The sequence below is a fragment of the Mustelus asterias genome, assembly GCF_964213995.1.
Source record: "Mustelus asterias chromosome 26 unlocalized genomic scaffold, sMusAst1.hap1.1 SUPER_26_unloc_9, whole genome shotgun sequence".
NCBI classification, from domain to species: Eukaryota; Metazoa; Chordata; class Chondrichthyes; order Carcharhiniformes; family Triakidae; genus Mustelus; species Mustelus asterias.
This window is the reverse complement of record NW_027590116.1, coordinates 1,136,659-1,150,121: the sequence shown is the minus strand read 5'-3', so window position 1 is coordinate 1,150,121 and position 13,463 is coordinate 1,136,659. Positions and strand designations below refer to the sequence as shown.

Sequence of the window (13,463 nt, the reverse complement as noted above, 5' to 3'; positions counted from 1 at the left end):
TTTGTCCACTGGTATTTGTGTAAAAAAAAAACTCTGCCCATTAATATTGGCGTCAGTTATGAAAGAAAAATTGCTTTTCCTCTGACTCCTGTTGCTTCTCTCTCTGTTCCCTGAGCAATGGGATGTCCGTCCCACAAATCCTAATGTCGAGGGTGTGGGGGAATAATATTTCCGTGCACCCTCTGAGGTCCTCTCTTCCTCCTCAGATTTGCACAGCTCTCCCCGGACACAGCATCCATTGATTTGTGAAAAGGGGGAGAATGAATAGGTGACAGTAAATGGGAGGACACAACATGGTGGTGGAGTCTCGCTGTTTGTAACAGATGACAGTACAGTCGCGAGAGGTGAACTTACTTCCAATGATCAAGATGCAGAATCAGTTTGGATAGAAATAAGATTTACCAAAGTTAAAGGATCACTTGTGGGAATCATTTATAGGCCCCTAACAATATTCACAATCTCCGACACTGTATAGGAAACATAATGGTGTCTTGTAAAAGCATACTGCAATAATCACGGTGATTTTAATCTTCATATAGGAAGAAGAACAAAGAATCATACAGCACAATAACAGGCCCTTCAGCCCACCAAGCCTGTGGCGACTCCTAATCCTTATTCAGGTCCAGAACGTAGTGCCCATACGTGGTTGCTATTCCTGTTTGTCTCTTGTTCATGTGTCTATCAAGATGCACATTCGACCCTGGCAACATGCCTGCCTCTGCCACATCCATTGGCAATGCCTTCCAGGTATCCACCAGCCTCTCTGTGAAAATTTTCCCCACACACCTCCCTCCCAACTTTATTCCTCTCACCTTCATCCTGTGCCCTCTTGTAGTTGACCATTCCACCGTGGAGAAAAGTCTCTGACTACCCTGACGAAATATTGATGCCTCTCATAATGTGCATACCTCACCCCTCAGCCTCCCTTTTTGTCGTGAAAACAATCCGTGCTTATACACTCTCCTCATAACTTAACCTTCCTTGACTTGGCAACATTCTTATAAACGTTCTTTGCACCCTCTCCAAAGCATCCACATCCTTCTGGCAGTGTGGCGAACAGAACTGCAAGCAATATTGAAGTGTGGCCGACTAAAGTTTCATACAGCTGTAACGTAACTTCCCAACTTTTATACTCAATGCCCCGGTCGATGAAGACAAGCATGCTGTCTGCCTTCTTGACCACCTCTTCCACCTCTGTTGCCGCTTTCAGGGATCTGTCGACTTGTACACACAGATCCCTCTGTAGGTCAGTGCTCCTATGGGTTCTTCCACTTACTGTATAAATCGCTCAGATTGTCAAAAGTTGAAAAGAAGATTAGTTCACAGAATGTATTCAAGCAATTTCTTGGAGAAGCACGTTCCAGTGCCAAACACAAAACAAGCTGTTTTAGACATGGTGATGTGCAAATGTGCAGCGTTTCCAGCAAAGATACATTCCTTTCATTTGAAAAACGGCAGCAGAAGTGTTCCAGCCGTTGTTAATTCAAAGGCTGTATGAGATTAAGCGAAGATGTGGCACCGGGGTTGGCACCGCTGCCTCACATCATCAGGGACACGGATCCATTCCAGCCTTGGGCCACTGTCTGTGGAGTTTTCATGTTCTCCCCTTGTCTGTGTGGGTTTCCTCCATTTGCTCCTGTTTCCTCCCACAGTCCAAAACAATGTGCAGGTTAGGTGGATTGGCCATGCTAAATTGCCTGTTAGTGTCCACGATGTGTAGGTTTGGGGGATTAACAGCGTAAACATGTTGGGTACGGGAAACCGGGCAATGGCAGATCTATTAGTCTGATATTGATAGTATGGATAATCCTATAATAATCTATAATAAAGGAGGTAATAACAGAACACTTCAAAATTAATGGCACGATTAGACAGGGCCAACATGGATTTATGAAAGGCTGGCACGGTGACACAGTGGTTAGCATTGTTGCACCACAGACAGGGGCCCGGGTTCAATTCCTGCCTTGGGTGACTGTGTGGAGTTTCTACATTCTCCCCGTGTCTGCGTGTGTTTCCTCTGGGTGCTCCGGTTTCCTCCCACACTCCAAAGATATGCATGGTAGATGGATTGGCCATGGTAAAATTGTCCTTATTTTCCCAAGATGTGTCGATGAGGTGGATTAGCCCGAGTAAATTTATGATGTTGTGGGGAGCGGACCTTGGTAAGATTCTCCGTCAGAGTGTCTCGATGGGCCGAATGATGACCTCCAACACTAGGGATTCTATAGTTGCATGATTCACACAAGAGGTTATTAGAGAAAATTGGAGCACATGTGATTGTGTGTAATATACCAGCATGGATTGAGAACTGGTTAGTGGACAGAAACAAGGAGTTGGAATAAATGGGTTATTTTGGGTTGACAGCCTCTAACTATTGGAGTACGGCAGGGATCAGTGTTTGGGTCTCAGCTATTCAGAATCTATATCAGTGATATGGATGTGGAGGTCAAATATATTATTTCCAAATTTGCGAATACTAGAAAACTAGGTGGAAATCTGAATTATGAGGAGGATGCAAAGATGTTTCAAGGGGATGTGGAGAGGCTCAGGGAGCGGCCAAGGGTTTGCTCCAAGGTGAGCAAATGTGAGGTTATCCAATTTTGTAGGAAAAACAGAAATTAAGACAACTTCAAGATATTTTGATGTCCTTGTTCATGAGGCACTGAAAGCGAAGATGAGAGCAGTTAAGATAACACATGGTATGTTAGCCATTATTCTAAGAGGATTTGAGTGGAGGAAAAAGATGTCTTCCTGCAATTATATGCAGCCTTGCTGACACCAACCTGGAGTATTGTGTACAGTTTTGGTCTCCTGACCAAAGCAAAGATGTACTTGGCATGTAAAGAAGGTTCACTAAAATAGGTCCAGGGACAGATGGTTGTCCTATGAGGAACAAAAACACTTTATTCTCAGGCTTTTCGGAGAATGATAGCTGAACTTATTCAAACCTACACCATTTTACGGGGTTCATTAGGCCAGATGCAGAAACGATTTTTCCCCTTGCTGGAGGGTCTGAAACCTGGGACAGAGCCTGAGAATAAGGGGCAGTTATTTAGGCTGAGATTAGGGGTATTTGTTTTCCATTAGAATGCTGGTGAATCATGGAATGCAGGGATAATGCTGGAAATGGTGTTGAAGCAGAGGATCAGCCATGGTCACATTGAATGATGGAGTGGATTTGAAGCACAGAATGGATGACTCCTGCTCCTGTTTCCTAACATTCTTGTTGCAATAGGAATGGAAGGGAAGAGTAGGAAGGTTTTGCTGCAGTTTTACACGGCCTTCATTAGATCACAACTGGAGTAATGTGCATAGTGTTGAGCTCTTTACTTTAAAAAGGATGGAATTGTATTAGAACCAGGACAGAGAAAGTTCACTCTGCTGATTCCTGGGATGGAGAGGTTTATTTTACGAGGAAACTTTGAGCAGATTGGAGCAATATCTATGAAAGTTCAGAAGATTAAAAGGTGACCGCATTGAGGGGATGAGACAGGGTGGTTGTTGAGAGGCTGTTATTGTCAGAGAGACCAGGACAAGGGGACAGATTTCAAAATGTAATTGTCAGTCCCTTAAGACTGAGATGAGGAGAAATTCATTTTTTAGATGGTCACTGGTCAGTGGAATTATCTTCCCTGGAGACTAGTGGCGGCAGGGTCATTGAATATATTCAAGGCTGAGTTAAGAATGATTTTGGAATGAGAAGCGAATCAAGGGTTACGGGGGACCGACAGGGAAAAGAGTTGAGACTACAATTAGATCAGCTGTGATGGAGTATGCTCGAGGGGCTGAATGACCTCCTGCTGCTCCTACTTTTTTTGTTCTTATCCCAATACGTCCTTCAGACTGCTCTCTGTGACCTGTGATGGATAAACAAGGTCTATGTTTTGTCCTCACCAGACGCTCTCCTGTGCCCATTCATTAGGTCACCCACTCAACCCATCTCATCTGCAGTAATTACCCACTCTGCCGCCAGGCCTTCCTGATCCAGCACTTCATCTTCCATTGACGTGAGGATGGCAAGACCTGGATGTCTCCACTCTTCTTCACTCATTCCCTGATGATGTTTGCTCTCTTTCCAAACACATAAATTGTTACTCACTCATCAAACACATGCACTAGCCCATGGTTGTCCAACGTGTGGACCAAGGGGCGAATGTGACCCTCGAAGCACCTCAATGCGGCCCCCGGAGCGAGTTTCCAGAATCTCAGTCACACAGTTCAGTTTGAATGGAAGAATCTGCATGGAGCTGCTCCTCCAATCACAGGCCGTTCCTTTCCCATGTTTGCAGCTGATATGTTTTTGAGCCAATCTGCAGCAAATGTGGGAGATAAACAATTTGTGATTGATGAGGATTAAACTCTAATAATCATCTTTATTTATTACTCATTATTGTGCTCAGCAAGTTGTTTTTTTCATATCAGTTTAGTTTTTACTTGAGATTTCTACTGTGCCAAACTTTATCATTCTGAAATTTACTCATCGGCCCCTTGAGTGAGAAAAACATTGACGTGTGTTTGCCCAGTGAATATGTTGGTCAACCCGGCTCTAGCTATGCTGGTGCCAGCCTAACAGATATGTCACTGACAGTCATTGCCAGTGTCTGGGTAGATATGTTCACCCAGGGTGGATGTGTGTCAGAACACATCAGGACATTGATCCTTTTCCACTCTGTAACCACGTATCTCAAACCTGCTCACCTCCCAGCAATCTCCATCCAGACTGGCTTGTACCGATGGGATAATCTTCTCCTTCCATCATGAGGGAACAGGACCTCCCTCCGAGCCCAAGCAGCCGAGAGGAGCCCCTCCAGGGAGGAATTATGATTGGGGAGCAACCCTTGCTCTGCTTTCTGACATTTCAGTCCTTCATTCAGTAAGCAGAGCTCCCTCGCTGCTCTCTCCAGAGCTGCTGTGTTTGAAAGTCCTACTGGCTGCCTTTGGAGATGGTAAGAGTTTTAACAACACCAGGTTAAAGTCCAACAGGTTTATTTGGTAGCAAATGCCATTAGCTTTCGGAGCGCTGCTCCTTCGTCAAATTGAATGGATATCTGCTCTCAAACAGGGCACAGAGACACAACATCAAGTTACAGAATACTGATTAGAATGCGAATCTCTACAGCCAACCGGGGGTCTTAAAGATACAGACAATGTGAGTGGAGGGAGCATTCAGCACAGGTTAAAGAGATGTGTATTGTCTCCAGACAGGAGAGCTAGTGAAATTCTGCAAGTCTAGGACGCAAGCTGTGGGGGTTACTGATAGTGTGACAGGAACCCAAGATCCCGGTTTAGGCCGTCCTCATGTGTGCGAAACTTGGCTATCAGTTTCTGCTCAGTGACTCTGCGCTGTCGTGAGTCATGAAGGCCGCCTTGGAGACTGCGTACCCGAAGATCAGAGGCTGAATGCCCATGACCGCTGAAGTGCTCCCCCACAGGAAGAGAACGGACTTGCCTGGTGATTGTCGAGCGGTGTTCATTCATCCGTGGTCGCAGTGTCTGCATGGTTTCCCCAATATACCATGCCTCGGGACATCCTTTCCTGCAGCGTATCAGGGAGACATCGTTGGCCGAGTTGCAAGAGTAGGTACCGTGTACCTGGTAGATGGTGTTCCAGTGTGAGATGATGGCATCTGTGCCGATGATCCGGCACGTCTTGCTGTGGCAGGGTTTTGTGGTGGCGTGGTCACTGTTCTCCTGAAGGCTGGGTAGTTTGCTGCGGACAATGGTCTGTTTGAGGTTGTGCGGTTGTTTGAAGGCAAGAAGAAGGGGTGTGGGGATGGCCTTGCCGAGATGTTCGTCTTCATCAATGACATGTCGAAGGCTCCGGAGGAGATGCCATAGCTTCTCCCCTCCGGGGAAGTACTGGACGATGAAGGGTACTCTGTCCACCTTGTCCCATGTTTGTCTTCTGAGCAGATCGGTGCAGTTTTTCGCTGTGGCGCGTCGGAACTGTGGATCGATGAGTCGAGCACCATATCCTGTTCTTATGAGGGCATCTTTCAGCGTCTGGAGGTGTCTGTTGCGATCCTCCTCATCCAAGCAGATCCTATATATATACGGAGGGCTTGTCCATAGGTGATGGCTTCTTTAACGTGTTTAGGGTGGACGCTGGAGAAGTGGAGCATCATGAGGTTATCCGTGGGCTTGCGGTACAGTGAGGTGCTGAGGTGACCGCCCTTAATGGAGATGCGTGTGTCCAAGAATGCAACCGATTCCGGAGAGTAGTCCATGGCGAGTCTGTTGGTGGGATGGAACTCGTTGATGTCATCATATAGTTGTTTCAGTGATTGTTCACCATGAGTCCAAAGGAAGAAAATGTCATCGATGTATCTAGTGTATAGCATCGGTTGAAGGTCCTGTGCGGTGAAGAAGTCTTGTTCGAACCTGTGCATGAATATGTTGGCATATTGAGGTGTGAATTTGGTCCCCATGGCTGTTCCGTAAGTCTGGATGAAGAACTGGTTGTTGAAGGTGAAGACATTGTTGTCCAGGATGAAGCTAATGAGTTGTAAAATTGCATCTGGAAACTGGCAGTTGCCGGCGTTGAGTACTGAGGCCGTTGCAGCAATGCCATCATTGTGGGGGATGCTGGTGTAGAGAGCTGAGACATCCATTGTGACGAGGAGTGCTCCTGGTTCAACTTCTCCATGTGTGTTGAGTTTCTGTAGGAAGTCCTTAATTTCGCGACAAAAGCTGGACATGGTGTCAGCATTGGCTGAACCGGGACTGCCCCCTGCCCAGGCAGCCTGAGTGGGTAGCTCCTCTTGCCTGCCAGCCGTTAATTGTTCGCCACTGACAATATCACCTTCATAATTCTGCCTACCTTGCCCACATGGACACACCACCCATTTCCAATCCCCATGTTGGGACTTCAGAGCTTCTGGTAAAATCCCAGCCATTATCTCCAACCTCACCACACACTACATTCCGAAACCATTGACCATCCCTCCCGAGCCACTCCGAGTAAGGACATGGGGATCCTGTGATTATGGTCCTGTCCCATCAACACTTTTATCATTTAATCACTCCTGTAATTCCAGTTTGTCCTTTCTTTGTTTCTTCGCCAGCCACCCACCGCTGTCACTTCAAACCTGTCAATTCACTGCCCGTTCCCAGTTCCAATGGAAAATCAAACATTACCCCTGTTTCTCTCTTCACATGTATTTAGCTAACCTGCTGAGCATTTCCAGATTATTTATATTTCATTTTCAGCATTGAGTATTTCCTCATTCTACAGAAATGCAAGTTGTGTTTCGGGAGTGTCTGATACAATACATTATTATTGTTATTAACAGTATTATGTAAAACACTGGGGATTGAGCCTGATTCCTGTTATTTCTCTCTCTGATCTCCAGTCTGTATAAGAACGCTCTCACAGATTCTTGTGCTGAGGATCTCGCCTCCGCTCTCTGTACAAACCAGTCACTGAGGTTTCTGAACCTGAAATCAAACTCCTTCACAGATCAATCTGTCCCTGCTCTCCGCCGCCTCATACTGACCTGCAGGACTCTGGAGTGGATCTCGTGAGTGTTTATGTTAATTTTTAGCGCATCAATTAAAATAGAAATGGATTTAAAATATAAATGGGCCTGAATCTTCCAAGCAGCAGCAATGGTAAGCAGATTGCCGCTATGTGTGAAAATTCCCCAGCCTGAAACTGCTGCATATTTCTCCCAGGACCTTCGGTACTGCGACCCTGGGAGCTCCATCAGAGCAGACAAGAGTCTGGGAAGAGACAACACACAGCCTATTTACAGCACAGTGACCCCGGGGAGCTCCATCACAGTAGAGTCAAGAGAGAGAGAGCACACCCCCTATTTACAGCACAGTGACTCCAAAGAACTCCATCAGAGTAGAGTCGGGGAACAGAGAGCACACACCCCATTTACAGCACAGTGACTCCAGGAAGCTCCATCACAGCATATTAGAGTCGGGGAAGAGACAGCACACACCCTATTTACAGCACCGTGACCCCGGGGAGCTCCATCACAGTAGAGTCGAGAGAGAGAGACAGCACATTCCCTATTTACAGCACAGTGACTCCAAAGAACTCCATCAGAGTAGAGTCGGGGGAGAGAGAGCACACACCCGATTTACAGCACAGTGACCCCAGGGACTTCCATCAGAGCAGAGTAGAGTCGGGGAAGAGAGAGCACACACCCTATTTACAGCACAGTGACCCCGCGGAGCTCCATCACAGCAGAGTTGGGGAAGGGAGAGCACAAATCCTGTTTACAGCACAGTGAACCCAGGGACCTCCATCAGAGCAGACTAGAGTAAGGGAAGAGAGAGCACAAATCCTATTTACAGCACAGTGACCCCGGGGAACTCCATCAGAGCAGAGTAGAGTCGGGGAAGAGAGAGCACACACCCTATTCACAGCACAGTGACCCCGGGGAGCTCCATAAGAGTTACTTGATTGGGGGAGTGAATGGGTTAGTTTGTAGCTGGGTCAATGGTGAGTCAGGGAGCTGGGGAGAGGTTGGAGGATTAGTTCTGGGTGTCTTGGGAATGGACGAGTTGTATTGTGTTGGGTGGGAGGGTTAATCGGGAGTTTGGATGGTGGCTGGGAGTTGGTCATGTTGTTGGAGATCTAGTCAGACGTGGTTGTGTGGTGGGGGCTGGGGTTGGTTAATAGCTTTGAAGAGGGTAGTGGGGTGGTTTGGTTCTGGGGTAATGAGTTTAAGTCAGAGGCTTCGTCAAGAATGTATTCAAGAGGCGGCTGGATATAGCACTTGGGGTGAATGGGATCAAAGGTTATGGGGAGAATGCAGGATTAGGCTATTGAGTTGAGCAATCAGCCATGATTGTGATGAATGGAAGAGCAGGTTCGAAGGGCCAAATGGCCGCCTCCTGCTCCTATCTTCTATGTTTCTATGTGAGGTGAAGAGAGGTTGGGTCAGGATGAGGCCAAGTTGGAAGTGTTAGTCAGATTAGTTTAAGGGCTCATGGGAGGACGCCAGGCTGGAGGGGACGTACGGATGAGTTGGGGGGAGTGACTCTCGTCAGATTCTGGGAGGTGTAGTATGGGGATCAGTGGGACGTGATTGGGGGACTCGGTTGTTCTATTCAGGTATTAGCCCAGGTGGTGAGCTGTCTGACATTACCTGAGTAACTATCCAGGTTAATTTTGTGGATCTGTCCTAAGTATCTGACTCTAACTGCAGCAGGGGAATTCGCCAATAGAAGTTAATACCTCTGGGACAATTCCCAGGTAGATCAGTGCGTCAGGACATCCACAAGGTCCCGATGCTCATCTTCAGTTGTGTGTCTGGTCTCTGGTGATCCAGCAACCAGAAGATTTGTCCCATTAACTCCAGTGTCCAGTTATTTACTCTGTTGTTCAATCTGTTTATTTCCTGTTTCATCTTTAATGTGTTTCAGGCTGGTGGACAATCAGTTCAGTCCAAATGGAGCTCTCCCGCAGCTGGAGTCGCTGCGGGGATCCAGACCGGGACTGACAGTGTTCGTGTGAACATTTCAATCTATGAACATTGCTGCTCCACCGGTTACAGTGAAATCCTGAATTGTGAAGATCTTCGACAGCCCCTTCCAAACCCTTCATTCCTGCCCCTCTCCCTCCCTATTGCATCAGCCCCTCCAGCGAGGTAGTAATTTCCCTGCTTACCTGGTTTGGTTGAGATGCCCAGCTGGAAAACTGTTGTAGTTTTAGTCTGCACATTGAAGGAAAGATTGCTGCAAACCATTGTTTAAGCAGCAATGTGTTGTCAGTGTTCTCAGCATGTGGAGATGCCAGCGTTGGACAGGGGTAAACACAGTAAGAAGTTTAACAACACTAGGGTAATGTCCAACAGGTTTATTTAGTAGCAAAAGCCACACAGGCTTTCGGAGCTCCAAGCCCCTTCTTCAGGTGAGTGGGAATTATGTTTGCAAACAGGGCATATGAAGACTCAGACTGCAGAGTTCAACTGGCTGTCTTGACTGGAGACAATACACATCGATTTAGCCTGTCTTGATGTTCTCTCCACTCACGTTGTTTGCATCTTAAAGACTTGATTAGCTGTAAGTATTCGCATTCCAACCACTATTCATGTAAATTGAGTCTGTGTCTTTATATGCCCTGTTTGTGAACAGAATTCCCACGCACCTGAAGAAGGGGCTTGGAGCTCCGAAAGCGTGTGTGGCTTTTGCTACCAAATAAACCTGTTGGACTTTAACCTGGTGTTGTTAAACTTCTTACTGTGTTCTCAGCAACAGAGTCTTCACCATCCTTTCAAAAGGGAGAAGCAAAGATCAATCTCCAGAGAGAGAACAGTGTGTGCGACTCTGACAGTATCCAGCAGAGAGTAGTTTGGTCAATCTTGTCAGAGTTTCCTCTCTGTCTCTGTGAATGAATTAAAGACTCCACCAGCCTCTCCTCAAAACCCCTTTCACTATCTGACGGCACGGTAGCACAGTGGTTAGCATTGCTGCTTCACAGCTCCAAGGAACTGGGTTCGATTCCCGGCTTGGGTCACTGTCTGTGTGGAGTTTGCACATTCTCCTCGGGTCTGCGTGGGTTTCTTCCGGGTGCTCCGGTTTCCTCCCCCAGTCCAAACATGTGCGGGTTAGGTTGATTGGCCATGCTAAAATTGCCCCTTAGTGTCCTGGGCTGCGTAGATTAGAGGGATTAGCGGGTAAAATATGTAGGGATATGGGGGTAGGGCCTGGGTAGGATTGTTGTCGGTGCAGACTCGATGGGCCGAATGGCCTCTTCTGTACTGTAGGATTTCTATGATCTGGTGATTAAAGTGACCACAATGCCACCATCTGCTGGCGGCTCACAACTACTGCAGGCGCCGTTCTTTGTGAGCCTCAGACAAGTTCAGTAACTCCCATGTCTGCATCTGGGAACCGGTTACTGCAGTCTGAATATTGAACAATATTGACAGGGATTGAAGCTTGCAACAGGAACCCCGGGTGTTGCATTAACCCTTTTATCGCCACACTTTGTACATAAACTCTGTTCCCTCATTTCCTTAGGGGGGAATCTTGTCTGGATATTGTAGTTGGGGATGATCTCAGACTGCAATGTCTACATTTGGTGCAGTTATTAGACACTAATCCCATTCAGAATGGGAGTGTGTAAACTGTGCTGCGCACTGAATTTCCTCGCCCAAAATAACACATCTGCACCTATTTCCAGACACACAGGCCCAAACTGACACCCACACACTCACAAACACACACACCCAGTCCTTGCACATTCTTACTCTGACACACAGAGAGACTTACAGAGAGAGAAACACAGAACCTCTCTTAAAGACACACAACATACAGCCATGCACCCACAGAAACACACATCACAAACTACAACAAGCAACACACCCATGCACTACAACGGTTAATGAATTCTCAGCGCCCTGTAACCAAATTAAATTTAAGTTGGACAAAAATGAAACCGACATCCCTAGAACGAGGGCAAAAAAGAACACTAGCGCAGCATTGCACAGGATCGGAGCCTCGGAAATGTAGTTTCCTCTCTCCTTGTTCCTTACATCTCACTGAGCAGGAGCAGAGCGATCGCAAAGAAAGCTAGAATTCACAATTTCACTGGGTCCCTGCACACTCAACTTAGCTTTATTTAGTTTCTGAATGTCTGATTTATTTTGGATTATCCCAAAGATCTCAGGATAGATGCATGAAGTCAGATTTTATCATCTGTATAACTGTAGTTATTGGCAATTAAATGCTAGTTGGTTAATTCGTCAAATTCTAATTGGGAACCATTGGAATGCTGAAACTAAAGCGTACACTGAAGCTAATAAAGAGTGGGGGAATAGTGTAAATACTGTAGCTAACAGTGAGTGTGAAACTGAAAAGACCATAAGATACAGGTGCAGAATTTAAGGTATTCTGTTCATTGAGTCTACACCATTTAATCATGGCTGATAAGTTTATCAACCCCATTCTCCCGTCTTTTCCCCATAACATTTGATCCCCTTACCAATCAAGAACATATCTGTCTTTGTCTTAAATACACTCAATGAACTGGCCATGCACAGCCGTCTATGACAATGAACTCCACAGATTCACGAACCTCTGGCTGAACAAAGTCCTCCTCATTTCGGTGCAAAACGAACGTCATTTTATTCTGAGGGTTTGCCCTCCAATCATAGTCTCTCATACAAATGGAAGCATCTTCCTCATGTCCACTCTATCCAGGCCTTTCTGTATTCTGTAAGTTTCAATGAGGACCCCCTCATCTTTCTAAACTCCGAGTACAGACCCAGAGTCGTCAAATGCTCCTCCAACATCCAGCTTTTCATTCCCGGGATCATTCTTGCGAACCTCTTCTGGACTTTCTCCAGGGCCGGTACATTCTTTCTTTAATCCAGGCCCAAATTTGCTCTGAATACTCCAACGGTAGTCTAACCAGAGCCTTATAAAGCTTCAGCAGTACATCCCTGGTTTTGGTGGCACAAATTATTTTAATTTCTAAATGTGGCAAAGACCTTGAGGTAAACAAATACAACTCAGCTGATAAAGTCATTTATTACACGTCAATGTCTCAGATTGGTCTGTCATGGTTGACCGAACAACAGGAGATTCAGATGCAGCTTCCAGTCGCTTTCTCATCTGCTGGGATTTTAATTGATGATTTATCTTTTGATTTGATTTATTATTGTCACATGTATTGACATACAGTGTCAAATATTGTTTCTTGCGCGCTAGACAGGCAGAACATAACATTCATAGAGAAGGAAAGGAGAGAGTGCAAAATGTAGTGTTACAGTCATAGTTCGGGTATCACAATGCAAGATAGGTCCATTCAAAAGTCTGACGGCAGCTGGGAAGAAGCTGTTCTGGAGTCGGTTGGAACGCGATCTGAGACGTAGAGCAGGAGCCATGCCAAACTGTGAGACAACCGGAAAGAATGCTTTCTATGGTGCATTTGTAAAAGTTGCTGAGAGTTGTCCTGGGCATGCCGAATTTACTTTGTCTGTGATCGCCTTGGCCACATATTAAATTCAGAGATGATAAATGTTTGAAGTGTAATATCTAATGGTGCAAAGTATCTGGGAGCAGAGTGGATTTGATAAAGGCTGGAATACAGCCTGGGGGAACGAGCGGGAAGATGTTGTGCTGAATGAATGGTTTTTGTTGTGGAGAGGGATGGATGGAGAGTGGGAAGAAGTGTGAGATGGATGCAGGGTGGGTGAGATGGATGGATGGAGAATTTGAGAAGCTGCATTTAGCTTTTTTTGAGAAGATGCATTGAGAGAATTTGAGAAGCTGCAAATGTTTACATTTGAAGAGGTTCCGAGTGCCTCTCAGCAGCTGAACTGGGGATGCCTTTTGGGCAGAGACTGTGCCGAGGGGTCGCTGGAACACTCTCGGCTGCTGCTGCTCCTCCCAGTGTCACTTCCTGCCATCTGAGGCCGAGCCGCTGCTCGTTGGCGGAACATCCGGAGCCTGTGAAAGGGCGGCACCGCCGCCATGTTGACCCGACGTCACGGCGAGCC

At 46.5% G+C, this 13,463-nt stretch overlaps 1 protein-coding gene across 1 annotated transcript in view; it reads left to right on the top strand.

Moving 5' to 3' along the window:
* Positions 1-9,472, top strand: part of LOC144482179 (NACHT, LRR and PYD domains-containing protein 3-like) — an 82,026-nt gene extending 72,554 nt beyond the window's left edge. The window contains 2 exon segments of the mRNA XM_078201385.1: positions 7,353-7,520; positions 9,382-9,472. Of these exon segments, the coding sequence (XP_078057511.1) occupies positions 7,353-7,520; positions 9,382-9,472 (259 nt within the window).
* The last annotated feature ends 3,991 nt before the right edge of the window (positions 9,473-13,463 follow it).